At 43.4% G+C, this 27,904-nt stretch overlaps 2 protein-coding genes and 1 non-coding gene across 3 annotated transcripts in view; 2 read left to right on the top strand and 1 right to left on the bottom strand.

Moving 5' to 3' along the window:
- POLR1A (RNA polymerase I subunit A) overlaps positions 1-12,132 on the bottom strand; it is a 33,003-nt gene extending 20,871 nt beyond the window's left edge. Inside the window, exons 1-12 of the mRNA XM_038135043.1 lie at positions 10,132-12,132; positions 9,476-9,680; positions 7,831-7,980; positions 7,631-7,738; positions 6,599-6,684; positions 6,401-6,510; positions 4,382-4,468; positions 3,616-3,718; positions 2,996-3,155; positions 1,888-2,061; positions 1,299-1,421; positions 288-515 (exon numbers count right to left, since the gene is read on the bottom strand). Coding sequence (XP_037990971.1) covers positions 288-515; positions 1,299-1,421; positions 1,888-2,061; positions 2,996-3,155; positions 3,616-3,718; positions 4,382-4,468; positions 6,401-6,510; positions 6,599-6,684; positions 7,631-7,738; positions 7,831-7,980; positions 9,476-9,680; positions 10,132-10,415 — 1,818 coding nt within the window. The 5' untranslated portion in view covers positions 10,416-12,132. The remainder of the gene's footprint in view (positions 1-287; positions 516-1,298; positions 1,422-1,887; positions 2,062-2,995; positions 3,156-3,615; positions 3,719-4,381; positions 4,469-6,400; positions 6,511-6,598; positions 6,685-7,630; positions 7,739-7,830; positions 7,981-9,475; positions 9,681-10,131) is intronic.
- On the top strand, positions 10,414-27,783 carry PTCD3 (pentatricopeptide repeat domain 3). The gene is made up of 24 exons (XM_038135049.1): positions 10,414-10,505; positions 12,094-12,143; positions 12,786-12,825; positions 13,861-13,906; positions 14,598-14,666; positions 15,099-15,203; positions 15,587-15,710; positions 16,360-16,478; positions 16,873-16,946; positions 17,247-17,334; positions 17,419-17,479; positions 17,762-17,844; positions 18,493-18,637; positions 19,243-19,293; positions 20,167-20,250; positions 21,170-21,198; positions 21,465-21,568; positions 22,252-22,330; positions 22,422-22,512; positions 23,171-23,256; positions 24,331-24,479; positions 25,322-25,363; positions 26,250-26,408; positions 27,099-27,783. The coding sequence occupies exons 1-24, from the start codon at positions 10,414-10,416 to the stop codon at positions 27,175-27,177; spliced, it is 2,049 nt and encodes a 682-aa protein (XP_037990977.1). The 3' UTR covers positions 27,178-27,783.
- LOC119700993 lies at positions 17,553-17,694 on the top strand. Its single transcript, XR_005256974.1, has one exon. It is a non-coding gene; the product is annotated as a small nucleolar RNA SNORD94 (small nucleolar RNA).
- Positions 27,784-27,904: the final 121 nt, after the last annotated feature.

Below are 27,904 nucleotides of genomic sequence, written 5' to 3'. Positions count from 1 at the left end.
ATACAGTTAAGAAGTTTCAAAGGTTGATTAAACTGTAGCACAGAGGAGAAACAACTGACACAGAATCATTAGGCTGGAAAAGACCTCTAAGATCATGGAGCCCAACCAAGCCAGCACTGCCAAGGCCACCACTGAGAACACTCAGCCCCTTGGCACAACGAATGCCACACACTGCGTATTAGAAGAAAGTAAAGGAAGGAAAAACGGGGTTTAGAATTTGAAAAAGTACCATGTTTTTGTTCCTACCACCTCAACCAGAGATGGAGGAGGGCTCTGCCCATACTCACAATCTTCAGCCCTGTCTGGGGTGCCCCTGAGGAGGGGGTGAGGAGCTGCTTGGCAATGGCCTCGCGCTGGGTCAGGCTGGTGGCGCTCAGCACCGTGCGAGACCCGTCCTCGTTGATGACCATGGAGGCCCCAGGGTGCACCTTGGGGCCATTGATGACAGCCTGCCTCAGCTCTTTGACATTCCAGGGAGTGACTGGCTGAGGGTAAGTCAGTTTGGTGGCAAATACCTAGACAGGAAGGAAAAGAGGAAAGAAATAACATGTTGTTCAATTTTGGCTAGAAAATCTAAAAGCCACTGATAAAACAGTATCAAAAATTAAACAGTATAACACAAGAATAAATTACTTTCAGCTCTTGAATGCATCTCCTCCTCAGTCTACTCTAGTGCCAAATAAAGACATTTCTGTTTTAAAATCCTCTACCATAACAATAGAAACAATGTCCCTTTTACAATTTTCTGCTGTGGTATAAAACTCAATTAGCAATTAAAGAAAGCAATCATGGATTTAGATTCTGCAAATAAGCCAATAAATACAAAGAAAAAGCACATTATCATCAGGTTTACTATTTTCTGCAAAGACAAGAAAATGAAAAACTCAAATTCAGGCTTGGTGTCATCCCTGTGTAGCTCAAAATCCTTAAAGATTGTTGAAGTCGGTGACATTATCACAGCCTTCTCTTAAGAATGCAATACCTCAAAAATACATTGCACAAAGACCATAGGAGGAACAGGATCTACTTTTGAAGTTTGCACCAATTCCTAATCCCACAAAGCAAGTACAGCTTTTTCTTTTTTTTTTTTTTTTATCTCCTCTTTCTCAGATGTGGTGTTCTCATTTTGTAACAGTAAAAATCTCCAGCTCTTCAGTGCTCTCTCCTTACTAACACTGGCCAGGAAAGAGTTCAGACAAGTCTGAAACCCTCTAGATTTTAAACTGCTCCCAAATTTCCAGCAGTGCAGTTCAGTGCTGAGCTGCACCAGGAGGACACAGTCCTTTGTCCATGCTCACCATGGGGATGCCAATCTCGTTGGTCCCAATGTACATGTCGGGGCAGATGACGGATCGAGCGGCAAAATCCACGCGCTTCCCCATCATGTGCTTGCGGAACAGCCCTTCCTTCTTCTCCAACAGCTTAGAAAACAGAAGGTGACAATTAAAACCTGCAAGTATGTGTCACCCTGGTCTTCTAAGTTCTCCTAAGCCTTCTGATGTTTACATTTTTGTAATGGAGTTTCTCACGCACTTTTCATGTAAATGATGATTGTTTTGCAGTCCTTTCTGGAGGAGGAGAGAATCAATGGACTGTTGGTTTGACCAGTGTAGTTGGAGAGGTGTCAATTTCATCCTCCAACCCATGGTCACTTTTGAAAGTCTATAAATATTGGAGTTTGGAAATAAACTGCCCTCCTTTTACCTTGGACATCTCAGCTTGTGCGTGTCGTTCATTTCGTGTCCTATTGCAACAAGTATGGAAAACCAAATGGATTCTTGCAATGATGAGTGGCATGAAAATGCCCATGTACTAACCACAAATAGTTCACTTTTTTCTTACTCCATCAGCTTCTCTTCTTTAATTAAGACTTCAGCTGCTACCCACCTGACGAATACCAGGGTATTTTTCTGTCATCAGCTTGTCCATGTCACTATCAAACACAATGTTGACATGGCTCTGGAGACGTATCCAGGCGTTGTACAGCTTATCTGCAAGGCTCTGTCCTGGAATTGTTGTCAGCACGGAACGGTCCAGAGGTTCACTATCCTCTCCTGTCTCCTGCAAATACAGAAATCAGAAACTTGGACATAACAAAAAATATCTTCTACTTACTAGCCTGAAGTTACTGTATTAATCACAGTATTAAATATAGCAAAAGAAACATTCACCATTACTTTGCACTGGGAGTCAGTCCATGTCAGGAATCACTGTAACTAGAAAATCCTATTCTTAGATAAAAATAATGTAAATCCAAGAGATTTTATCACTTACATCACTTTGTTTTCAGTCTAAAAGCCACTAAACCAGCCACATCCAAAACTCATTGACCTCCTGTCAAATGTTTAAGAACAGATCTCCATCTAGTGGCTACATTCGGAGTAACTAACAGTGTTTCCAAAATGTTTTACACTGCAGATGTAAATCAAGTTCCCCTGAAACTGAGCCCAGTGTCAAAGACTCCTCAATGATACAACTGATAAACAAATATGGAATGAGGCAAGCTGACATACACTATTATTTACACAATACAACTATGTGAACTGTCAGAAGCAGACAAATATTTTTACTAACTATATTATTTGTGAAGTTTTGGGTCCTACTCACACATCAACTGTCAAAAAATAAACACAATGACAACTGGCTCCACAAGGCTTAGAAGCTGAAGTTACTTTTCCCCCCTCTTTTCATGTGTTGAGATGCTGGCAAAGTTTAATGGTGTACTTTTTGTGCTGTACGTATTTAATTCTCTAGAAACAGGAGCCTGTTATGTCTCACATACAAAAATCCATGGCTAAGAGAATCTGAGCAAAATGTTTTTTCCCTTTGCACCAAGTAGAAAAGAGCAGAGGGAAAAAACCAAACAAGGTATGGAACATCTCCGTCAGGAGATATTCCAACAGCTCAGGCAGAAACTGTTACAGGAACAGGAGCCTTCCTGAACTCGACCCACCCATCCAAAAAAGCAAAGAATAAGATAATCAGCAACTCTTACTGTTTGAATTTCTTCTGTAATTTTTATTGGCTGACACTGTTCTTTGGCCATGAAAACCAGGAGCTTCCTTATCAGTTGGGCATCTTTCATCACAGCCTGCAAGTTGACAGTCTGCCCGTTGGTGAACAAGCGGTCGCCAAGGCGATTTACAGGACGATACCTACAGCAAATCAAAACCACTTCAGGGGATTAAAGCCACTCAAAAGCAGCATGATAAACCTCAAACATTCTGAGCTAAATCTTCAGTGCATGGAAAATAATCCAGGCTAACAGTGGGCATTTAAAAATTCATATATTCTACTGGGACAGTCATAAAAGAGGAATGATCCTTAACGAGAAATTCTATCAGTACTGTGCAGTTACAATACTCTGTAATCATTTAAAATACCAGTACTAAAATATATTTTTTCCATAACTAGTATTTCAGTCTTCTTACAAACTCACTTGAAGTAACAATACAACTTATCAATTACTAATGTGATTTTTATTATTTAAACACTCTATTGACACTTAAGCAGACCAGTGTCTGTACTACAGGAGTTTGGGTCTCCAGCTCCTGCAAAGGATGTACAAAACCCTGGGATTTCTACAAGATTTGGGGGGGGGGGGGGAAATTTTACCTTGAAGGTGGAACCACAAGTAGATCTAAAAAAAACATGTCTGGACTGAATCCTGAACTCTCATGGGGATCCATCCCAGGGAAGAGATAACGCAGAAAGAAACCTAAAAAGAGACAAAAGAAATAAAAACTCTTTCTCATTGCTATTGTTTGGGAATGCAAACCCCCAGATGCACCTGGTCAACCAAGCCAAAAGGATCTGCTAACACTATTGAGCTTGTTTAAAATAAAAACAATCAGACATACTTTAGAAAGAATTGCCACTTTTTTTTTTTGTCACATATGTGGTATTTTAGAAACAACTCTGGACAGAAATACAAATTATAGCAAGTGGAGAAAGCAAAACTAGAGGAAAAAAGGTTCCAGCAACTGACTGTGACTGATTCACAAAAGTGCTTTGGTTTCTCCTGGCAACTGCAGACAGATTCAGAGTACAGGCAACCCAAAAACGAGGCTGATAAATCCATTCTCAGTCTTCAACCAGTGTAACTGTGGGGTGCAGCACCCCAGGAAAATCACAGTCTCTGCAAACAACTGTTGTGATTTGTAGGGAGCCACAATTTGAGAATAAATGATCCAAGTGTTATTTGAATCCAGATCTCTGCATTCAGTGGCTGCCAGTCCTCCTGTCACAAAACCTGTTTTGCAGCCAGAAGCCCCTAAGGCAAAAGGCAAATATTTGAGAAGGAGTTCATACTGGAAGATTTGCAGATTTGTCCCCTAAATGGTACAGAAGATAAAGTCATGTTGCTCTTCACAACCATTACCTTCATTCTTCCAGAGAGCCAAGACGTATTCCTTGGCAGTCATTGGTGTAAGGTATCCTCTCTTCCCTAACTGGCTTTCATCAATACCTGAAAAGTAAAAAATAAAATAAAAATATTTATTTTAAAATATGTATTTATTTTAAAAAATCTCAGACATTACTCTGAAAAGTTTTTTTGCTTACAGTGGTGCTTCCAGCTCAGAGAAGGAATGGAAATACATACAAAGTATACTGGCTGACATCTACATCAAAATTATCATTTAAATGTTTGCTTTGGGAATATGAAATTAAGTAAAAAAGAAACCATCTCTGTGACTAGTGAATATGAATATAAGTAACAGAAATAAGACTCCACTCTAACATCTAAATTTTATGGGTTTTTTTACTTATAGTGAGCTGGAACCTTTATTCAAATGATCTCATCCTCTGACCAAAACAAGTCAAGGGTCAGCCTGCAGCTGGGGAAGCTTTCAGTGGGGTTCAGGTACTACCAGGGAGGTATCAAGGTTCCCATGAAATACTCAGTTGAAGGAGATGATAGCACCATCCATATTAGAGGTGACAGTCTGGGCTACCTCTGCTTTGGAAAGGAAGGAAAACACATGGTTTTGCTACTAAAAAGCAAAAAGATCCATTATTTTCAAAACAAAGCCAGAGATTTTAGATCTCATTTTCCACAACTCAATGAAAGCAATCCTCCCATGACCTCAGACAGTTTCCTACTCTTCTTCTGGCTTAGGTCCAGAAATGCAATTTTTGCAAACTGAAAGTGCAATTCTCCATTCACCTGGAAAACTTTTCCATCCCTCAAACAGAAATGCACCAATGCCAAGGTTGAAGGTACTCCCTTTTGGGACTTAACCATGCTCAGGCCATGCACAATGTACCTAACTGTGTGATCCATCTCAGTTCAGAATATTTCCCATTTTGCTTCTGCAGCCACAGCTCCAGAGATTTAATCTAGTATTGAAATCACAGAGTAGCAAACAAAATAAACTCTCTATGGAAACCTTTCCTAAGGGCTAAATAACACACATAAATGCTTCAATTCTGTCTCACTGTGTAAAGGATCAAGGACATGAGAAGGAAAAGGAGGTTTAAATTTATGCAAACAATAGGTTAATTAATCCTGGAAAGTGCCAACTACTTTCTATTTTGTCTTTTACTCTCTAAGAGGAAATTCATTCACAAGAGTTAGGATTATGTGATTTTCTTTCTGAAGTTGGTCGTCTTCCTCCTAATTAATCTTTTCTGTAGTTGCCCTGTTTAAAATATCCAGCAGAAAACCAACTACCTGCCAAAAATGAAGTGTCTCAAAACCACCCTAAAGTTGACAAAGATTATGTTGTTGTACTTCTTTTCCTGACACAGAGACACCTGAAGCTGCAAAAGCACAACAGGCTCTCAAACAGAAATTTAATGGAATTGGGTTCTCTTTGACTCCCGAGCTTACTGATTTAGTTATAATCAGTATATTTTTTATAAATGAGTTCCAAGTGCACAGTCACTGCTAAGAATCTGTGCCCCTTAAATGCAGGGAAAAAGTGCAAGCACATTTGAGTAGAAGACAAGTATTTTGTTGCCACATTTCTCCTCATGGAGAAAAGCAAGGCACAGCTTTTCCCAGGAATATAGCTGGGACTCACGTTCTCTGAAAAACAGAGAAAAAGAAACACAGTTCTTCTCACTTGCTGTGCCTGTGTCGTGCCAAAGTAAAATAAAATGTGGAGATTGTTTAGCCAAAAGTGAGGATGTTTTATTCCCTGGCCCTGTCAGGGCCAAGAGTGTCTCTGTGTCCAGACTGTCTGCTGACAGTCACAAACAGTCAGCGAGAGTCATGGGGGAGTCAGAGATGGGTACAACTCTGTGCAGCTGTGAGCAAGTGTAAGTGCATGGCAGATTCAATTTTAAATTTATAGAATAAAGTACTTCATCAGCCTTCAGAAAATGAAGTCAGATGCCTCGTCATTTTTCTCTCCCCTCGTCCAGGGTTGCCAGGATTTTTACAAGAATATTTCACCTGCTGTTTCATCCAGGATGCCTTCCTCTCCTGACTTATGGTACACTGTAGAAGGATAGGTCACTGTCAGCTTGCTGTTGTGCTCCTTTCGCACCAGTGATCTCCTGGATCTTGAAGGGAAAAAAACCCAAACAGATAAAGGTTAATGTAAATACAGCATTTAACTAGAAACCAGCTTCCTCATGTAGTTAAACTTACTTGCAGTTTGGGCATTTCTTTGAAGCCATGTGTGCTTTCCAGAACTGTGATATCAGTTTATTTCTACACTCACAGACATTTTTGACCTGGTAAAGAAAAAAAACCCCAAAACTTAAAAAAAATGAATATTAAAAAAAGAATTAAAACATGTTATATGAAGAATTCATTAAACATTACACAATTAACATCACAACCTGAACATTATTAGTATCGATGCACACACATCCACATACTGATTAATTCATGCCTTGATCTGTAGTGTTCCTTCATCATCTTCCCATTTGCTGGAGGCATACATCCCTCAGTGCTCTCCATGCTCCTTTTTCAATTTATTCCATAAAGTCTTTAATTTTCAAGTCAGTACTGGAATTTAAAGCTTTTCTCTAATGATGATTTAAGTAAGTATAAAAATGACAAAAAACACTTCTTGTGACAGCTCATGAATGTATGATATACAAAGAGCTTAAGCTTAGTTTTTAAACAAGTGATCAAGGAATTAAAACTGGCTTATAAACAAATCTGGTGAATGACCTTAGATTTTAAGTATCTTCTTCACTCACCTTTACTAACCATGCACATTAAACTACATTTAAATGGAAATTAGAATTCAATTACACAAGTCTCCTTAAAAGTGTCACTGTAATTAATTCTGCAAGTTTGCTGGATGCATGAGTTCTCAAAATGTGTTCTGCAGCTCAAAACAGTCAGAGCATCAGACAGAGAAGTATCAACATCTGTTGGTGGTGTATTGACAGCAGTATCAGATTTTAACATGGTACCTACACCATCAAAACATTTCCCTACACAGACACTTACCTATTTTCCAGAATTTCAACAGTTATACTATGGAGAAATAAAATCCTTTCAAAGTTTAACTTTAGACATTTCCCTCAAAAAGCCCTCTGAACATAACACAGTTCAGAAGTGGACAAAATTCAGCATCTAGTGAGACAAAGACAGGGTTTGTCCTGCGCATCACTATTTTAGGAGGACAAAGCCCAGGATCTCAGGAGAAGCACTGCCTGTACTCACATTTGAGCAGCGATCTCTTGTTTGAGAGCTTTGTAACATTTCCTGCACGTGGCGATTCAACTCCTCCTCAATTTCTGAGCCTGTTGCATCTGCACACTGCTCTACAAACTACAAAGAACACAAGAAGAGAAATTGGCAGAGAGCTTTATGGGTGTGAGACCACGAACTCCAAAAGGGACGGAGCATCGCACAGTACTTGCCCTGTTCAGGATGATTTCGAGGTCGTGGACAGCATGGAGCAGCCCTTTCTGCAGCACCTTCAGCTGGCTCAGCAGCAGGTGAACCACAGCTCGAGGACATGTCAGCATGTGGCAGTTCAAACAGGATCCTCGGATCAGAAGGTACAATTTCTGGGAAGGAAAGGGGAAGAAAAGGTTATCCTGGCAGATGTACTGGCTTGCACAGTAAGCAAGTAAGTGCAATTGCTTGGACTTAAAGAGAGTGCTACTACAACTGGGAAATTAGATCAATGGTTAATTTGAATCATAAAGAATCTGCTTGAAAAAGAATTTATTTCAACCAAATTCAGATGCAAAGCATGATCTGTAGGTAAACTCTCTGCAGGCTGTCTGCTATTGATGCAGGGTGACCCCAATGTAGGGAATAACATGCATTGACTCCACGATTCAGGAGGCTGAACAACTGCTTTATTAAGCTATACTATATTACACTAATGCTATACTAAATTACATACTAAAAAGACACTACACTAAAGAAAAACCTGTCACTGTCTGAGACAGTCAGGACACAGCTTTAACCCAATAGGCCAAGGAATCAAAACAACCTTCACTGGTGTCCAACTGACAAATCACTTTGGGTACACAATCCCCATAACACATTCCACATGTGCAAAACAACAAGAGCAGTAACCAGAGAGAAGAATTGCTTTCTCTTCTTCTCTGAGCTTCTCACTGCCTTCCCCAGGAAAAATCCTGGGAGAGGATTGTGCCTGCTGCTCCCTGTGAAGAGAGCTGTGGCCGCAGCCTGCGTGACAGATACATGAAACACTCAGTGGCATCTCCACAGTAGCTCTGGGACCCAGGCTGCTCTTACACAGCAGCTGACTACAGCTCCTGAGAGCCCACCCCACAGAGGACAATGTGGAACCCAAACCCCCACACTTGTAAAATGAAACATCCTGGTCTCAATCTTACAAGATTCTTCACACAATCATGTTTTCCTCTGGGAAATTATCAGTGGGTTTTATTATTTAACACAGCTCTGTGTTATTATTTAACACAGTTCTCTTACTCTCCCTGTGGCCTGAAGGCTGGGAATTACTGCTGCAGGATTTTAATCCTTGGTCAATACAGTTAGTTGATTCAAAGCTAAAACAAGGCTAAGTGGGTACCTCATCTAACTTTGGTCACTTGAAAGTGAGATTCTGACTCTCAATTAGTAGCCTGTGCAAAAGGAAGCTACTGTAAATGGTGAGATCAGTATCTCAGGAGGAAAATTCACCCTAGCTCAGGTTTGTTAAAAACTGGAAGAGTAGACAGCTGTTCATGTGCAGTAGCTGTTTAAAGAAAATGATAAGTTTTACTATGCCATTCATTTAATTAAAGCATGACATCCTGCAGTCAGTCACATACTTCAGGATGAATATCCCCCCTCACCTGCCTGTCACTATTGAGTAAAACAATAGCTACAACAAAAAGTATATTTTTCAAAAGGTCTATTTGTATTGAACTGTCTTGACACAACAAAGCTTTTCTACTACATCTGCTGTTATTACACCTAAAAGAGAAAACAGATCTTGGCACCTTTACTGTTTTCAAGGACTGCAGCCACATGACAGCCTGGGCACCAGCTCCCCTTTCCCCAGCAACAATTCAGGGTACATACATCGAAGAACAGGGGGTTGTAGACAGGCAGAGGCAGCTCTATGTGGCCGAAGTGTCCGGGGCAGTTGCTGAAGTTCTGCATGCAGGTGGCACACACTTCTCTGGAGTCCGGGGGTCCCAAGGCCAGGTCGTAGAGCCCGTTCACAGCCGGATTGCCCACATTGTCCAGGTACTGGGGGTTTGTTATGGCCTTCACGCTCAGCTTCCTGCAGGGGAAAGCAAGGAGTAAAAACCAACGGCACTAAACAGCGACATGATACGCGCTTGAATGGTACAACTGGCATTCTTCTCAACTGACGAAAATATCTTTCTGAGGGTACTTTGCGAACGCAATGGGAATTTGTGTAACACTGATTTCATGATACAATGAGCACAATCATTCATACCGCAGCACATATTTCTTTTACATGACTAGCCACTCTACTAAGAAATCACATCATTTTCTCAGTGTGTTCCCTCGAGCGCTGCGAGATTTTGTATAAAATTCGGCCGCCGCCATTCCGGCGGCTGGGCCACGGCCCAGCCAGACTACATGTCCCAGCATGCCGCGCGGCACAGCCAGCCGCAGCTCTGCGACGCCCGGCCGCGGGGCACGCTGGGACTCGTAGTGAGCAGCAGCACTCGCCCAGCTCGGGAAGCGCACACATGGAGCCTCACCTGATCTCCTCGGCCGTGTACATCCCGAAGGACACCCCAACCAGCCGCCGCCACGGCACCACCTTGGGCGGCTTCATGGCGAACGAGCAACTCTTTCCCGGCCGGCAGCGGCTCCCGCTCTCCCGCTGGAAGCGCCGCGCCACGGGCAGCACCACGCGGCCCGGGCTGGGGGGGGGGGGGGCGGGGCCGGGCGGTACCACCGCCGCCGAGGGGCGGTACCGGCGTTCCCCCCCGCTGGAGGAGTGGTGCCAGCCGCTGTCCCAGAGGGCGGCGCGGGGCGCCATGGCGGCGCGGCGGGCCGGGGCTGGCGGCTGGCAGCGGGCGCTGTGGCTGGGCCGGCGGTGCCGCCTCCCGGGAGGACCGGAGAGTTACCGGTGAGGGGCCGCCGGCAGGGAAGGGCCGGGTGGCGGCGGTACCGGGGAGGAATCGGCGGACGGGCAGTGCTGGCTGTGTGGGGAGTGAGGCGGGAAGGGCTGCGCAGGCGCAGTGCGCGGTGGCGCGGCGTGGTCAGAACGGCGTGGCGGGAGGCAGCGCCTTGTGTGGGGCTTTTATCTGCTTTTAAACGCCTTTCCTGGGGATCCTCCCTGGCTTAGGGCGGCTTGGAGCCTCCCCGGGAGCGAGTTCGAGCGTGTAAGCGATTCCTAGAGCTGAATCTCACGAAAAAGCCCATGAGCTACGAAAGCTGAGGAAGCTGGGGCTGTTGAGGAGAAGGGAATTTTGCATATAGACCCCAAAACTGTGCTCCGGTATCTGAAGGGGGCCTGCCAAGAAGCCAGAGAGGGACCTTTCGCCAGGAATTGTAGTGATAGGAGTGGAAAGGAATAATGAGTACAGATCGAAAAAGGAGAATATTAGATATCAGGAAGAAATTTTATATTGAAGGAGTGGTGAGGCACTGTCTCACGTTGCTCAGCGAAGTTGTGGATGCCCCAACCCTGTCAGTGTTGGAGGGCAAATTGGATGGGGCTTGGAGCAACCTGGTCTAGTGGAACAAGATCTTAAAGGTCCCTTCCAACACCTTCTGTGCAATGGTTTTGTTAAGGGGCTGTCTCACATGAAAAGGTCCCACTTCACTGGGTAATCGTTACTCATTTTTGGGATGGCAAAGTCATACTTCATCAGTTTCTGAGACTTCCCAGGAGCAGCTGGAATTGTGCAGCGCCGCGGTAAAGCACAGAGCTGTGACTGCACCTGAGCAGCCTCTCCCTCGGGGCCAAGGTCGGTGTGGAGGCACTGAAGGCCAGGGCTGCAGCAAAGCTTTGCTGTTAGGTTGCTTGATGAGCAAAGCGAGTGCAAGCACTTTGACATAAGCCATAGTTTGTGTTGAAAGCAGTGAAATGTGAACAGTGGTGAGCAAGGCTTGAAGCAGTGAGCACAAAGCAGCTGCTTTGTACTCAGCAGAGTGAGTCCACGTGTCTGTGTGTGCTGCTGTGCTTTTGTCAGGAGATTCTGCACCTCTGTAGAGACCTCTGGGCATCTGCAACTCGCCAAGCTGATTCACCTGCATCGTTACTCTGGGTTTGCTCCTTCTGTGAACACTACTCATGTCTGAAGTTTTGTGGGTTTTTTTTAAGTGCTGTTTTCAGCGTGATCCTGTCTCTGAAGCATAAAGAGTCTTTTGTGATTTATGTCTGTGATTTTCTTTCTACAGTGCACTAGGTCATGAAAACTACTTTATAAACTTTATACCCCCATATTAAATAATCACAGATCTTTTTTGTAATAAAATTTTTCACATACAACCTCTTGTCTCTTGAAACAAGGGCCTTAAGAGAAGCATCAAATACAAGTTTTATGGTAATAATTTGGAGTTAATAACAGTGCAACATTGCCTGTTACTCCAATGCACTCCAGTTCCCTCTGATGTTTTAGTTAATTCTAACCTGTACTGTGCAATTTCACTATTCTACTTTTGCTGAATTGCTGTGACTGCCATGAATTCAAACCCCTGGTTGTTTGTAGGAGTTCTTCGAGTAGTCCTGCTCTGGGGAAGACTGTGGACAATTCACAAGGTAAGATCTCTTCATTACTGGTTCCTTGCATATGTTTTTTTAATCCTCAAACAACACAGTGTGTCAGGAGATAAAGATGATGTAAACACCCTCTTTCCCCTCCTTGGATTTTCTCTCTCCCTGTCTTCATTGTGCATAAGTTTCCTGGAGTAACTTGATTCCTTACCTCATCACCAATCAGCTCCATGCTCCAAGAGCATGAACTGAGTTGTGCAGCTCCATGAGCCACTGTGGTTTTAAAATCCTTATTTTAGTACTTTCAGCTGGATCAGCTTAACTCATCAACTCTTGTAGAACACAGAATTGCTGGGATTGGAAAAGATCTCTGAGTTAGTGGAGTGCAGCTTCTAACTCTGCCAAGGCACCTCCAAACCAGGTCCCTAAGTGCCACATCAACATGTCTTAAATCCCTCCAGGAATGGTGACTCCACCAGTCCCTGTTCCAATGCCTGACAAGCTTTTCAGTGAAGAATTTTTTCCTGATATCCAATCCAAACTTCACTTGGTGCAACTTGAGGCCATTTGCCCTTACTCTGTCACTTGGGAGAAGGATTGACCCCACCTTGCTACAGCTTATGGGGTCAAAATTTTCCTTGGGCATCTCTTTGTTTCTAATGACCATTTTGATATTGTTTCTCACAGTAACTCAAGAAGAAATTGTGCTCCCCCGAAGGAAAACATGGTGAGTGTTTACTTTTGGAATTCTCACTTGGAAAAAAAAATCAATCTGAGACAGCTAAATGTAGTCTGTCCACCAAAACTGAAAAAGAAAGTTGAGGTTCCTGTGCTCCTTGATGCAGTGTCCCACTAGGGGTTTTCTTGCTGATTGGGAGCTCTGTGAACATTCTTGATTCTTACTCTCACTGCACATTATGTACACTGCATTCCTGACATTCCTTTTAAAAGCACTTACAACAACTGCATTTTTAAGCATGGTTCTGTTTCTTTGTAAAAGATGACTTTGCTGAAGATCTGTCAAACCAAGTTCATTTGGCTGTTTGCATGTGAATGTGTTTCTTCAGCAAAATAAAGCTTGGATGTTGATAACTGACTGAATAAATCCTCCTTAGAAATCACACAACTGAACAAAACCTATTTCGTTGGGAGCACTTAAGATGGAATTGCACGACTGTACAGCAAAAATTCAGTTTATGGTCAAATGGTGTGAGCATGTAAACCTAAAGTAAGACCAGCTTCACCTAAACACTTCCACTGGCCTTTCCTTGTTTGCTTGAAACGACCAAAGTCTTAAGGTTCCACAGGCACAGGAGTCCTGAGACACCTGGTTTTCCTTTGGTTTATTTTTTCTTGCAAAGACATGTCTTGTAGAGTAACTTAATATATTTATCCCTTGGAGATGCTCCAGGAGCAGCATTCCAGGGAATTATTTTTGTGTCTCTTCCCTATGATCTTTCTTTGATAATGTATTATAAGGGCAGGAGTAATAGCTGTGAACACAGATGGCTTTTCTCGTTTTCCTCAAAATCTGTTTTTCCAGGGGTTGTTTAAGAACTGAGGCCATTTTTGCATTTTCTGTTTCTTTGTGAGAAGTGTCGATTCCTTAGTGCAGCAGAAACATTATTTCCTAGAACTAAAAATCCTTGTGGGTTAGAATAATCCTGTGCTTGCTCTCCAAACAATGTAATGCACATCATTCAAAGTCTGAGAATGAATCCAGCTCTGCAGCTGAGGATTAATCCAACTTCTTTGTGCTTAGGGATAAGCTCGCTGTGCTGCAGACCTTGGCTTCGACTGTCAGCAGGGTGAGTAGTTCTGTGGGCCATGGAGATGGGTCAGGGTGTCCATCCTGTGCAATGCCCTTGTGCTCAGGAGGCCTTTAATTTCTGCTTTGGCCATAAATGAGAGATGAGACTCTCACATCAGGGTTTTCCCTTTGGCTCAGGGTTTTGCTGTGTCCTTAAAGCCTCATTCATGTGCTAAGAGAGAGCTGCAGTGCTTTGGTAAGGCTTTCACTAACACAGGGAGCAAGTTCCTTCACCAGTTCAGCTTCCCAAATCCAGAATGTCCTTCCCAATCTCAGTCCAGAAAAGCTTTAAAAAGTGCAATGAGTGTGTGCTCTTGCTGGGCAAAACCTGGAAATGCTGTGATGCTGTTCTTAAATCCCATGTATCTTGAATTCTGGGAAGTGAATCAAAACTTGCCAAGTCCCATCAGCTTCCCAAGACTGTTACACTTGGGGTCCTACTTTGCAGGGCCCTTACTGCTTGATATATTATAGGAAGGACCCTTTTATCACCATATTAGCCTGCAAGTGTGTGTGTAAAATGGAAATATTTTTAAAACTATTTCCAAACAGGTAGAGCCTTTTTGAACAAGAGGAATTTCTGTAAAATGTGCATTGGTGGTGGTTATGACAGAATTCCTTGTGCCTTAAATTCCATGAGACAGTGTGTTGTGGCTGTGCACATAACTATAAACTTCTCATTTCTACAGGATCCTACTGCTGCTCATTACATGTTCCAGGATGACCCTTACCTGATGCCAAGAAATGCAGCCAATGCTGTAGGTGTTTCCTTTCACATCCTTGACAGCTTCCCTCCTGCCTTTGTCTAGGCTGTGAATACTCCTAACTAATTGAAGCCTGGTTTTGATTACAAAAGAAAATGAGGTATCAGATTGCTTTCAGAATCTTCTCTCTAAAATGAGATGGTTTTGAGCTTGAGGGAGTAGTGCAGCATTTCAGATGTCTGAACTGTGTCCCTTGACTAAGTAACAAGGAAGTAGAATTCAATGGCATTTAAAGATTAGAGAGTCTTATACTGGCATGAATACCAGAATCTTTATCTGCAATGTTGTCCCTGTGCTTCTAGTAAGTTGAAAATTATGCATGAGTTTAATTTGATCCCATCAGTGTTCATTGTTAAATAAAATATTTCTTCTAATTCTCAGCCTTGTAATTTGTGTATTTCCCCATCTTCTTCTTCTCATCTCCAGCGTCTGTATTCGTTGTCAAAGGAGTCTGGGAGAAATGCTGCAAAATACATCATCAAGAACTTTCCTCAGTATTTTGACAAGACTTTTGCAGAGCCCAATGTACCAGTAAGCTTTTTGCTTTTTGTTTTCATTGTATTTGTGCTTTGTCACTGAAATCTACTGTCAGACTGGTCCAAAACTAAGATAGAAGGATAACTTTTAAACTGTTTTGCAGACAGTATGAACGCAGTAGTGTTATTTCCATTATGTTTTTGTAGTGGACATTTTTCCTTTGGAATTCAGTATCATATCAGGTTGTTGAGATAAAAGTAAGAAGAGCAGTGGTTTTTAGGTGTTGCTTCCTGGCACAAAGTGAGGGATGAGGATGTGTGTGGTCCTTCATCACCAAAAGGACTGCTGCCGTTAGGCTGCAAGCAGTGTATTGGGTGAAGAGTAAGGATATGTAGAGAAGGTTTGAACTTGTGACCAGGTCCTCTGTTTGCTTTTAGTGCCTGATGCCTGAGACTCTCACCCCTCAGACTGAAGGGGTGAGCGAGGAGGCTCTGAGGGAGCGCATCCATCTCAGAATGGTGAAGGAGTCTGTGGACATGTTTGATCAGCTTCTGCAGGCAGGTATGTCTACCTGCCAGGTTCTGTGGTGGAGCTCTACTTAAATTGTGCCAAAAATACTTCAGTAGCTGCCACAGGCTATGGAAACAATTTTGTGACTCTTGCTTCTTTCACAACTGACTCTGGTCTGGTGAAGTGGCTCTCTAGAATTCCTGGAGAATCTTAGCCACTGCTTGTGTGACATGTCACTTTGCTGATAAGGAGAACAATTGGCTTCTTGAAGAGGAAGTAGATTAAATGGTTTTGTTGATTTTGAATGGTTCATAGAAAGTGAAACATGCAAAGTGTTCTTCACAGCAGGGTGTATCCTAGTAAGAGTTATGAAAAGCACTAGAAATTTCAGACTCTGTGTAAGGCTTGTGCTGCTTCACAGTTCTGGCTGACAACTGTTACTTCCTCCTCCTACTTGATCAGGAAAACTCTACCCTTTCAGTGGCTTCAGTAGAAAAACATACTCTAGTTCAGTGTTAAAATTGTCTCCTATGATGACTGGGTTTGTGGCAGTACTGGTGTCACAGCAGGGTTAGGGACTTGCTAGAGAATGTCTTTGTGTTGGAAGAGAGCAAAGTGGTGTTCAGAGGTTTTCTGATACGGCTGTAGAGTGGTGAGCTCGTCACTTTCTCTGACTGTAATAAGTTGTCATTTTCTAAAGGTACCCCTGCATCTCTGGAGACCACAAACAGCCTTTTAGATTTGTTATGCTTCTATGGAGATGGTGAACCTACTCCTGAAAAAGAGCAGGAAGAAAAAGAGGGTTTGGAAGAACCAGAGGTAGGAAAACTTGTTGATCTCTATTTATGTATTTCATACCTAGTGGGAGTATATTGAGGTGACGTCAAGATTTTTGTACTCTGTGTGGGAGATGCCACGAGGTGGATCAGATGCAGACAACATTCCCAGGAGATACTTCTGTTACAGAAATCCATGACTGACCTAGTAGCCACAGTAGTTTATGTAAAGCTGTTAATATGTTTAATAACATAAACATTATTCTCAATCTAGCTGTTGCTTCCTGAATGTTACGGTAGAAATTATTCTAATATAACCCATTAAAAAACACCTTTGGTCCATGCTGCTGAACTTCAGTTTTGTTAGCAAGTCATGTCATTTGATGTTAAATCATAACTTAACTCTGAGAAACTTCTTTTTGCAAAAATCTTTCCAGGTGGATGCTTCAGAACAGAAAGCTCCAAAGAGACAATTTCAAAGAGGTTCACAGTCATCTGGCCCCAGATGGAGGTATAAAAAATGTTGCCTGTATTCCCATATTTCATGGGTTGTGCATTTGTATTATTATAGAACAGACCTAAATCTTTTAGCAGCCCATACTCACAGATGTTACTTGTTGAATAAACCTGTGTCTGCTGATCTTTTAAAGTGTTCATGGAAATCTAGTAGGTGATTGTAGAATAATTTTAAGTATCACAAGTGGGATATGTCAGTCTTTGGGGGTGCAGTCCATATTTTGTTCTGCATGTTGAATCCTTCTCCTAAGAGTGTCTTTGATTCTTTAACATTTATCTTGTTCATTGGTTCTAGGGAGAACAACCATGCTGAAAGGATATTTAAGATAATGCCAGAGAGGAATGCCCACTCCTATTGCGCAATGATCCGTGGGATGGTGAAGGTAAAGTCATTCTTCAGTGCTGGGGGATTTTTTCAGCTTTTGAGATCTCACATAGTCAGAGCTGGTTTATTTTTGTTTTTGCAGCACGGGGCTTATTCTAAAGCTTATGACATGTACATAGACTTGCTGAATGAAAGGCACAAAGGTGAGTGTCTCCTGGTTGTACTTTGTGGTCTCCAGAGTAGAGAAGGGCCCTGTTGGGCACAGAGAGTTTGTTCATGGCAGTGATGATTGGCGCAGGGGTACGGACCTCAGCTGGATCATGGGAGCTGAATGCAAACTGGGAATTCCAGTGCAGCTGGCGTGTGGCTGGCTCACTGGAAACAGGTTTGCATGAGACTTTGCCAGAAACTGAGCCATGCTAGAACAAACTGTTTCCTGTAGGCTGTAAATTGTCATTTTAAATGGATTATCTTACATTTTCCAGCTGATGTGCACACCTTCAATGCACTGATCAGAGCAGTCCCGTATCTAAAGGAGAGGTTCGTAGAAAGATGGGAATTAGCCAAGGTAAGAAGGGTAGAGCAAAAGAGGTGGGGAAGTGGTAAGAGTGGGCTCTTTTAGGGTCTGCCTTATTAGTAAAATTTTGCAGTTGTTGGAAGACCAAAAGCAAGAACTCTGTCCCCAGATACTAATCTCTGCTGTAAAGGAAGTACAGTAGTTTAAACAGAAAAGGTAACTATGGAGGAATGGCAAATGTGGAAAATCCAACCTTGCCTTTGCAGAGTGATTTGCCTTCTGAGAACATATCTGATCCACGAACTACCTGGACAGAAAGTAATTGGGGAAATTACTGCTAAGAGATAAAGTAAATTAAAAATTTTAGATAAAAGTCTTTGAATTTTTATTCTTGGTGTTGTGACAGAAATGCAATTTTGAGTTTTAATCACACATCAGTAAGGGAAAATATTATGTAACTATAAAAATTTTCCATTATGTTCTAGAGACAGTTCTTCAGGATTTATTCTGATGTAATGTAGCCTTGGGTTTTGGTCATTAAAAATTAGATAGTACTGATTAAATAATCAGTTGAAGCAGAGTTGTTCACTTGAAGGGGGTGAGAAGGCTTAGTTTGAGGAAATGTATGTATAACCCACCTGAAAGCTGAACTGTGATCCATAATGTGATGCACTAAGAATTTGGGAATTTTGTTTTAAGGACTTCCTGACTCACATGGCTCAACAGAACGTGCAACCAACTCTGCTAACTTTTAATTCTGTACTGAAGAGCCTGAGAAGATGTGGTGGTGTGGGCAGAACTATGTCTTTATTTGTATTAAAGGAAATGGAAGCACTTGATATAGGTAAGAGAACCAGAGTATTTATTATGTGCAGTGATTGTGATATTCCAGTGTCACCTCCAGAACAGAACAGTTAACGTGGGAGTTCAGCACCACACAAAATGCTGGTGATTCCCTGACTCCAGGGGAGATGTACTTCACAAGCCAGTTCAGGTCTATAGATCTACATCTCTACAGAAAAAAGCTTTTGATGTAGATGATGATTTTTTTCTTCCAAACAAGTATTGCAGAAACAGAGAATATCTGCAGAATTATTTGATGTCATGTGGGCTGTGCTTTGCCCCAGTAATATGCATGTTGATAGGCTAAAGATTACATTCATGAGCAAAAGGAAAGCTAGCTGTGAAGTATTTCTGATCTTAATTTATAGCAGGGAAGCTTGGCTGCTCCCCCATGGAAATAGGATGCTCCAACTGGTGGGTCCAGTGTTGGGCATCACCTCTCCCAGGTGTGTGTATGTGAGGTCTGGCCCAGCATTAGGGTGGGTGGGGAGAGATACTAGAGTAAATTTATGCATGCTGCCTGACTGGAGGAGCAGACTGAGTTAGAGCAGTGGCACAAAGCTCAGCCAGGAGCGTTGCAGTAACTGCAATGTTTTTGCTTTCCAGAGCCCAGCCTTGCATCCTACGATCATCTCCTGGCCGTGTATTACAGAGGCGGTACGTGCGCTGTTGGCTTGGCCACGAACGTGCCTCGTGTAGCAGCTGCTTTGATGCTTTTCACGTGTGATGGGTGAAGGCAGCTCACTTATGGATTGAAAGACAACCTTTAATGGGTGTGATCTTAGTGTTCCCTGTGCTGCCTGATTCGGCTTGGGTGAAAAAAAGGATAACCTCATACAGGGAGCAAATGCTGCTCAGTCACTGTGTCACTGTGAAGGCTGGGTCTGACCACAGCGTGTGATTTCCTCTTGTGCCACTCACAGGGAGTTTGTTTTCCTGCAACAGTTCTTCTGTCCGTTAGAGCTGTCATGAAAAACAGCTGTGCTAGAAGGCAGGAACCCAGCTGTTTTAAGATCCCATGCCCACAGACTTTTGGCTATAGGAAAAGAATAGGCAAAGTAGCCATAACTGCAGTCCTTGTGTTTTAAGAAGTGTAAAGGAATTGCTCTGGAGTCTCTCTAGGTTTGGTTCTGGAGTTTGGGGGTTTGTTTAGTTTTGGTTTTGGTTTTCCCCCTTTTAAATTTTCGTTCCTTTGTTTATACATAAAGTATATTTATATAATGAAGCACAAATACTTTGCTTTTTCTAGTGCAACCTTCTAACAGACAGACTTCCAGGCCTGTTTGATTCCTTGCTAAAAAGCACTTCTATCTTTCTGAATTTGCCCTGCTGATGTGGAAATCCGGCAATAGCAGGGCAAATTTTAGAGTAAATTAAATTGCAGCTGGTGTGGAGCACCATGGAAATTACATTTGTTTAAAATTATGTTGCTTGTTCCCACTTTCATATTGTATTTGCAGACTGGTACTCTTCACAGGGAAGTGCTTGGCACAACTGAGATGCGATGTTGTTTGTCTCTTTGCCCCACAGTTGATGCTCAGACATCAGACATCATCTCTGAGGTGTTAAATGAGGTTGAAAAGCGAAGTTTCACTGCTCAGGACCCTGATGATGGTAAGGACTTCAAGCTTGGGTGAAAAGGTACCTGTGAATGTCAGGTAGTTTTTGTAGGCTAGCATAAATGCATGCAGCTTGCTTCTGTCAGTCCCTGCTGATATTTCTGGAGACAAAGGGCAAATTCCAGTGTTGGGAATTGTGCTGTGTGTTGCTGCACTGGCTTCTGTGTGAAAGTAGCTTGTGTGAAGGAGCATTTTAAATCCATGGGATAAAAAATCCTAGGGTTATTTACAAGAGCAGTTTAAGGAGGAGCCGTTTGATGAAATGATGCACATAAGGTGAATGGCAGGTTTTTGTTGTAGATGTGGTGGGAGTTTTCCTATTTTAGTTCTTCCTAATCCTGTTGAGAAATTTTCATGAAATAAAGCTTCTTTGGAAACTGGAGTGTGGGTCTGTAGGAGGGATATATCCTGAACTTTCCCTGTGTTACTGGCTCTTTCTGCCATTTGTATGTCCACAGCTTTGCCCTGGGAAGTTCATAAGCCTTTCTGTAGGTTTGGAAGCAGATGCAGCTTCCATCTGACGATGGGTTTGGCAAAGAAAGGTCTCCAGACAACATGGTGGAGTGTTGAAAGCCACTCTTCATCAGCTTTGTTTTTTGTCTTTGGAAGGATTCCTGGAAATAGTCAGAACGTTGTACCCCTCCTTCCTTTGCTTCTGTTCTGCTAGATGTGTTAAACTGTTTCTTTCTGTGCTTTTAAGTTGTTGCTAGAAGTGTATAAAAATCCCCACCCAACTCATGCCATGCCAAAGACTAAGAAGAAAGCAAAGAGCTCTGCTGTATTGTTGAACTGAGCTACAAATTGAGTTTCTAATTGAACATACCTCTTCCATCCTCTGGGAGGGTGGGTTAATGAGCTGGTTTATGTCTCCTTGGAAGCTTGAAGTTAACAGACTTTTGTTTACTCCCTTTCAGCCAACTTTTTTAACACCGCCATGCAAGTGGTAAGTGCCTCTTCCTTGCCATCAGAATTCCTTTGAGCCCCTCCAGATGTTGGAGAATTGCCTGTGAATTTACATCCTGTTTAGCTTTCAGTATCTCCCATTTTGATCTGTGCTCATCACCTCTTCCTTTCTGTGATAATCCTGCAGTTCTTTGCTTGACTCCTCCCTAATTGGTAATTTGCTTGCTTGTGATACGTGCATGTACCTCTGTGACTTTCGTGAGTTACATTTGGTAACAGCTTCCAAATCTGACTGGTTTATTGCAGTGCTGTGAGCTTAAGGATATCAAACTTGCCTATCAGTTAAATAAGGCCCTGGAGAAGGGAGACAACTGGAAATTCTTGGATGTGGATCGGTCAAACGGCTACTGGTGAGTGAAGTGGAGGTTGTATTCAGCATCTTGTGTGCTGTTGTCAGCCTCAATACAAACTAGGATTCAGACACTGAGCACCAGCTGGTTATTGTGTGTCCAGTTTGGGAATTAGATCCTTCATAAGAGCAGTGATTGCTTAGGATTTATTTTCAGTTTGTGGCCTTTGAACTGAAATCCAGTGTCTTGGAGCATCAGTTTATCTCCACACCCATCCAACAGCTAGAACAACCAGTTGAGGGTTCTACCATTCTGTTGTGTACCCTGCACCAAAACAGCATAATTTCTTTGTGGAGGGATGTTTTCCTAGATAGTGCACTGGATAGTGCACTCAGGCTTGTCTTTTGAATTTGCATAAGTAACAAAGTTAATTTAGTTCAGTTCTTATATCAAAAGTTGCATTTGAGACAGATTCAGGTACCTTAAAAGTGGCATCAGGCAGGAAGATTGCTTTTTTAATATATTTTAAAACAGAGTGGTCTCATTAGTTTTGCCAATAATCTAGTGTCAGCATTAAGCTCTTGTAAGAAAACACTGCTGCTCTTCTGATTGCATGGAGTGTGGCAACCAGTGAAATGTCCTTGATCTGCAATACAAATCTGATCAGCATGCCATCATTTGCTGGTACTTTCATAGTTTGCTTGATCTAATCATCACTGAATTTGGATGTTTTTTCTCTCTAGGTCAAAATTCTTTTCGTTGCTGTGCATGATGGAACAAATTGAGGTGGTGTTGAAGTGGTACAAAGAAACATCATCTTCAGTAAGTGTGCACCATGGTAAGAGCTGCAGAGCTTTTCCATGGAGAAATGGAGCAGTCACAGGTGACTGAAATCATTCTCTTCCTTCATCAGCTCTTCTATCCAACTCCTAAAAATATACTGGACCTCCTTCAAGCACTGGATGCAGCCAACCAGTTGGAAGTGATCCCTTCAGTCTGGGAAGGTCAGTGATGGCCACATGGCTTCATAGGCACTTTGTCTGACAAATGCCAGGAGCAGTGCAAAGTTTGGAAACTTCTCATTGCTTGGAGTAGCCACGATAAGGTGCAGTGCTTGCCTGTGGTGTTGAATCACCTGGACCCTCTGCAGATCCTTGGTTAAGATTTAATCTAGCCCCTAAAAAATAAAAATAATATGAGTCACTCGTTAATCCTCAGCAGACGGGGGTGGAGGGTTCCGGCTGTGGGGGGTTGTGGGCCTCACTGTCCAGCGGCAGTTCAGGTCCATATTCCCCCTGAGGACTGGTAATCGATGTTACAGACTGTGCTCCGTGTGTTGTTCCCTCCCTGCTCTGGGACAGGGTCATCACCATCACCAGACTGGTCAGTGCAGGGCACCTTGAGGGCCATTACTGAGGGGAGTAGTTAGGCTGTCACCCAGAAATCTTGAGACCAGCAGGGAAGGGAAGAAGAAATCAGATCAGTTCATGTATTTGATGCACAGGATCTGATAATAAGGGGAAGGAAAGGGAACTAAATGTGACCAGCTCAGTCACAGAGAATGGTTCTGCCTTGTTAAATTGTGCTGACTATATTGCCAGGATTTGGGAACGGGGTGGGGGTACTGGTCACACCTACCAACTACTGCCTCTCTCTAAACAGATGTGAAACAGCTGGGGTTTAGCAGGAGGCAAGACCTGTTGGAGGAGTTCTTGTCTTTGATGAGCAGGGACCAGCACCCCAGTGAGGTAAGGAAGCTGATAACAACACCCATGAACAGCTGAGCCCCCCACACGGCCACTTGCTGGCCCTCCCCTGTGATGGTGCAGGGAACTGGGACAGTAAAAGGGCAGAGCTCAGTGACCATTTCCCATCAAAGGCAGGTGTTCAGCCATGCCTAGGAAAGCCAAGCTCCTGGAAAGCTCACGTATAACAGTTACTTGGGAAGTCAAACACCATCACTCCAAATGAATCCCCCATTCCTCCTTTGCCCAGCTTTATGTGCTGAGCATGACATCCTGTGGTCTGAATATCCCTTGGGCATTTAGGGTCAGCTGTCCCAGAGGTGTCCCCTCTCAGCTCCTTGTTGTGCCACACACCTTGTGCACCCCCAGCCCACTCGCTGCAGGGGGAGCCTTGATGCTCTTCAAGCACTGCCCAGCAATCACAAAAACATCCCTGTGTTAGCAACATACTTCCATCTTAAATACACAACACAGCCCCATAGTAAGAAAGAAGAAACTGAAGAAATTCCAATCTATCCCAGCCAAAATCAGCCCAGAAGCTCAGCAGAGAGTAGTGGTGTCTCCCCAGACTGTAGGTAAATGCTGTATCCCTGGTCAGTCCTAGAGATCCAGTTCCAGTGCATCTGCCACTGCAGATTTCCAGATCCATGGGAGCTTATCCGGGCCTGCTGAGCCACTTGGATTGTCTTCAACCTACAAAGAAACCTCAGATTAGGAGAGCAGGATCCCTTCTTACCAGGGTTTGGAGAAGTAATGCAGCCCAGCCAGCCCTATCTCTGAAGGAGCACATGGCAGAATCCAGGGATTTTTGTCAAGGATTTCATTGCAGTAATTGCTTTCTCAAGCTGAAGGGTGTTGAAGGTGAATACAGCTGTCCCTGCAAAGCCACCTTGGAGCTTGCCTGGTGGGGACAGCCATCCTGACAGAAGTGACAGATTTGTCTCCCAGTGGAATGACTGTTAATTCACAAATTTAAATCACATACAGAGCAAACCTATAGGAGCTGCAGGGAAATTGCCCTGAAAAGCTTCTGGTAATTTTGGAGGTTTTGTTCTTTATAGCACAATGTTTTCACAGATTCAGCTGGCATTTGCCAAGTGTGCTGAAGAAATCAAAGCTGTCCATGAGCCTGCTGGGCCGGGGCAGGTCCCGCTGGAGTGGACAGGGAGTGCTCTGGGCCATGTCGTGGTGCTGTTTTCCAGGGCTGGGAGAACCCAGGATGCCTGGTACGTGTGGGCTCTCTGGGCTTGCTGACACTGCAACTCAAGGCTTGATCACAAAAAGCAAAAGCTAATAACCTGTGCCTTGGAATGCCAGTGCAGACAAAGGGAGGGGATAAAGCCTGCAGGGAATGTGATGGGGTTTTTTTCCTTGTTATTGTTCCTTCTTCACACCAAGTTACAGTTGTATCTATTAAAAATGGTTTTGAAACTCGTGTAGTATCTGGTGTAGAGCTTCGTACAGCTGCTTACGGCAAGGTGTGGTCTGACCATCACTTCCCTGAGCACTGCTACTCAGTGCCCACAATTCACCATTTTTTATTTTTAGAACTGTTTGGAATTGAAACTGATAAAGAGATTAATTAGTTTAATTAAATTTTTAATTAGCAGCAGTCCTAATTAAAACTCTAAGTAGGCTATTTTTAGAACTCTGATAGCTAGGATTTACTGTCCTACATGCTCTAAACTTGAAATACAGGTTTAAATATCTAGCCTCTGATTTAAGGTTCTGAACTATTTTCTGTTGAATACAGATGTTCAGTGTACAGTGATTCATTTGAAACAAAGAAGTAGCATCAAAGGTGTCTTTAAAATCCTAAAAATACGTAGTATTTAAAAAGAAAATTTCCACCAGCTACACTTGCCATTTTCTGCAGAGTTTAAGATACTTTGTGTTAAACTAATCAGTGAAGTTAGCTGGTACAGATTGCATTTGCAAGGATACAGCATGAGATCCATGGGGAAGATTGTTTCGTGAATTTAAGCTTACCTGTGTTTCAGTGGAGGTTGAATATCTGTCTGTTCCTGTTATGTGTGGTTTTAGAATTATTATTTTGTTTTTTGAACAGGAACATGATGGAGCATTTCCAGAAAATCAATAGGATTCCCACGTAAGTATTTTTAGGTTCTTCAGTTACAGAGTCTCCCCTTTGGCTGAGATGATGAATTTCTGTTAAGGGGATGAAGGAATAGTTTGGGGTGGAAGGGACTTAGTCCAACCTCCAGTTGTAACTGATAGTAGTGGTCCATTTATTTCCAGAACATGCATGTGTGTCTGTCCCTGTGAGCATGGCTGTTCATTTATCCAGTGGAAATATTCCAAGAGCTTTCTGGCTTGGAACACGTTTCAAACATGTTGAAAGTGCAAAGTGGGAGGGAGTGAAGTGGTTGGTGTCTGAAGCTCTGGGCCACGGAGAGCAGTGCCACTGATGAACTCAGCAGTGCAAATCAGTCTGAGCAGGTTTCAAACATCTGGTTTCCCACGTGCTCAGAAATATTCCAGTATGCTCTTAACCAAGCACAGGTGTTTCAGAAGAGCCTGGATTTCTGAAGACAAGTTTATCAAGTCAAATGTTAAATCTTAGGTGGTTCCTTGTTAGGCTACACCAGCTTGCTTGTCTCAGGATTCTGGAGGAGGGAATTGTTTGAAGTAGAAGCCAACTTGTGAGGAATAGCAATGGATTTTGTTTGGGTGTGGGGTTTTTTTTTAAATAAAGTTGGAGCTTGCCCCGGTGAACACCATGAGGATGTGTGGTACCAAAGGCTACACACATTGTGGCATTCCTCTCTTCTGCTGGGACAGAAGATCCCAAACTTATCACACAGCCTTCCCTCTGTACCAGAGGTGAAATTCCTGTCAGGAGCAGAGATGGACTGGTAGATCTGAAAATGTCACCTTCTCTCCCTCTCTAAAGCATGGGCTATAAATTAATGGGGCTATAAATTAATGAGCACCTCTCCTGTGACCCTGAGAACAGTCACCATTTGCCTTTGCAGTGACAAGGTGATGGACGAGTTCTTGAACTGTGCTAAGCAAACCAATTGCCCAGATGAGGCAGTTAAGATGGTAAAGCTGGCAGCATCCCTTGGGCTTCCTTTATCTCAAAGACTGAAAAGCAGAACGGAGGAGGAATTTGAACTCTCTGAAACACAGAAGTAAGTTGGAATGTTTCATGTTACTGCTGAAGGGGTACAGTAGACAGGGTCTTGGAGGGGCAATGCCTTTGAAAGGCTTCTCTGACAAGGGAGCAGACAACTGGCTTCAGAATGATGTGCTGGTGTGTTGACTGCAGGACTGAAATGGCCCCTCAGTTTTTGGTTCCATGCTGTATCCACCACCTAGGAGGGAAGGGAATTTTCCATGGTGGGGTTAGCCTTATCCACTGCTCAGTCCTTCCTTTCCCAGTCTTTTCCTGGCTCAGTCTGGCTGCCTGAAGACACTGCTGCAGCCCAGTAAAAGCAGGGGGGTGGGACAGGATGGCCCTGCATGTGCCTAGCAGGTTCTGAAGCTTGTGGTCGCCTCTCACTGCACTGCTGTAGCCAAGGCCAGATGATCCTCAGATGGTGATCAGGGCTTGAGGGACCACAGTTTGGAGCCAGATGTGCTCCAAGGGAATAAATACAAGCCCAGCACCCCTGACAGCTGGCCCACCACTTGGAGGGGAGCTTGAAGGAGTTGGCTTTTCCAAGAGGATGTGCTTCCACTAAATGCTGGGTGCACTTGTCCTTTGAGGACAGTAGGCATTAGACAGCCCATAATGTTCTCTGTGTTTGCCTCGTGTTTCGGGATCTCTCTTTTCAAGGGGTCACACAGGTGACTGATGACTGATCTGTTTGACATCACAGGAAGGCACTGGAGAGTATCAAGTTTGATGGTGACAGCAGCGATAGTGACAGTGACGGTAGTGACAGTGACCGTGAGTAGCTGTCCCTCTTGCCTTCCTCTTGGGAAAACTGGGAGCAACTGTTGCCATGATACCAGGAGGCTTTGGAAGGAGTGGAATTACTGAAGGAATGGCTTCTGGGAGGTGCTGCAGCACTGATGAACGCTCAGTGTTCTGACACGGGACCTGCCTGGCGCGACACCGTCCTCATGTGCCAGCTGCAAGCTGTTAAATCCTCTTGGTAATGTGGGACACAGCGTGGGCTGCCCCAGCTCTCCTCCCCTGTTCCCTGCAAGAGCTGGCTCCTGATAAACAGCATCACTGAGGGTGGAGGGCTGCAGGGACAGGGGTGCTGTGCACCCTGGAGGCTGCTCAGGCAGGCACAAGGCTTCTGCAGCTTCAGCAAGACTTCCTGTGTGCCCCCTGTCACTGGACGCTGCACCAGCTGTAACTCCTTTCCATCTAACCTTGCTGAACTACTTAAATACCAAGTTTGCTCTGTATATAAACACTGAAGTAATGCAATACTCGGCACCTGTGGTGTTATTCCTCATCCTTTTGGTGTTTAGGGACAGGTGTTGGAGTGTGGATGTTAAATTCTACTTTGTACAGCTGGAAAGTGTCTCTAATAAATGGCTGACATTAAAGCTGGCTGTATTCTGATAATCCTTGAGCAAAAACTGTGGTTGAACCAAAGTTTAGCTTTCTGGTAGAAATACCTGGTGTTCTAGAACTACAGCAGAGCAGCTCTGACACAAAACGTACCAG

This window comes from Motacilla alba, chromosome 4 (genome assembly GCF_015832195.1).
Source record: "Motacilla alba alba isolate MOTALB_02 chromosome 4, Motacilla_alba_V1.0_pri, whole genome shotgun sequence".
NCBI classification, from domain to species: Eukaryota; Metazoa; Chordata; class Aves; order Passeriformes; family Motacillidae; genus Motacilla; species Motacilla alba.
The sequence above is the reverse complement of the archived record's forward strand: the minus strand, read 5'-3'. Positions and strand labels throughout refer to the sequence as shown.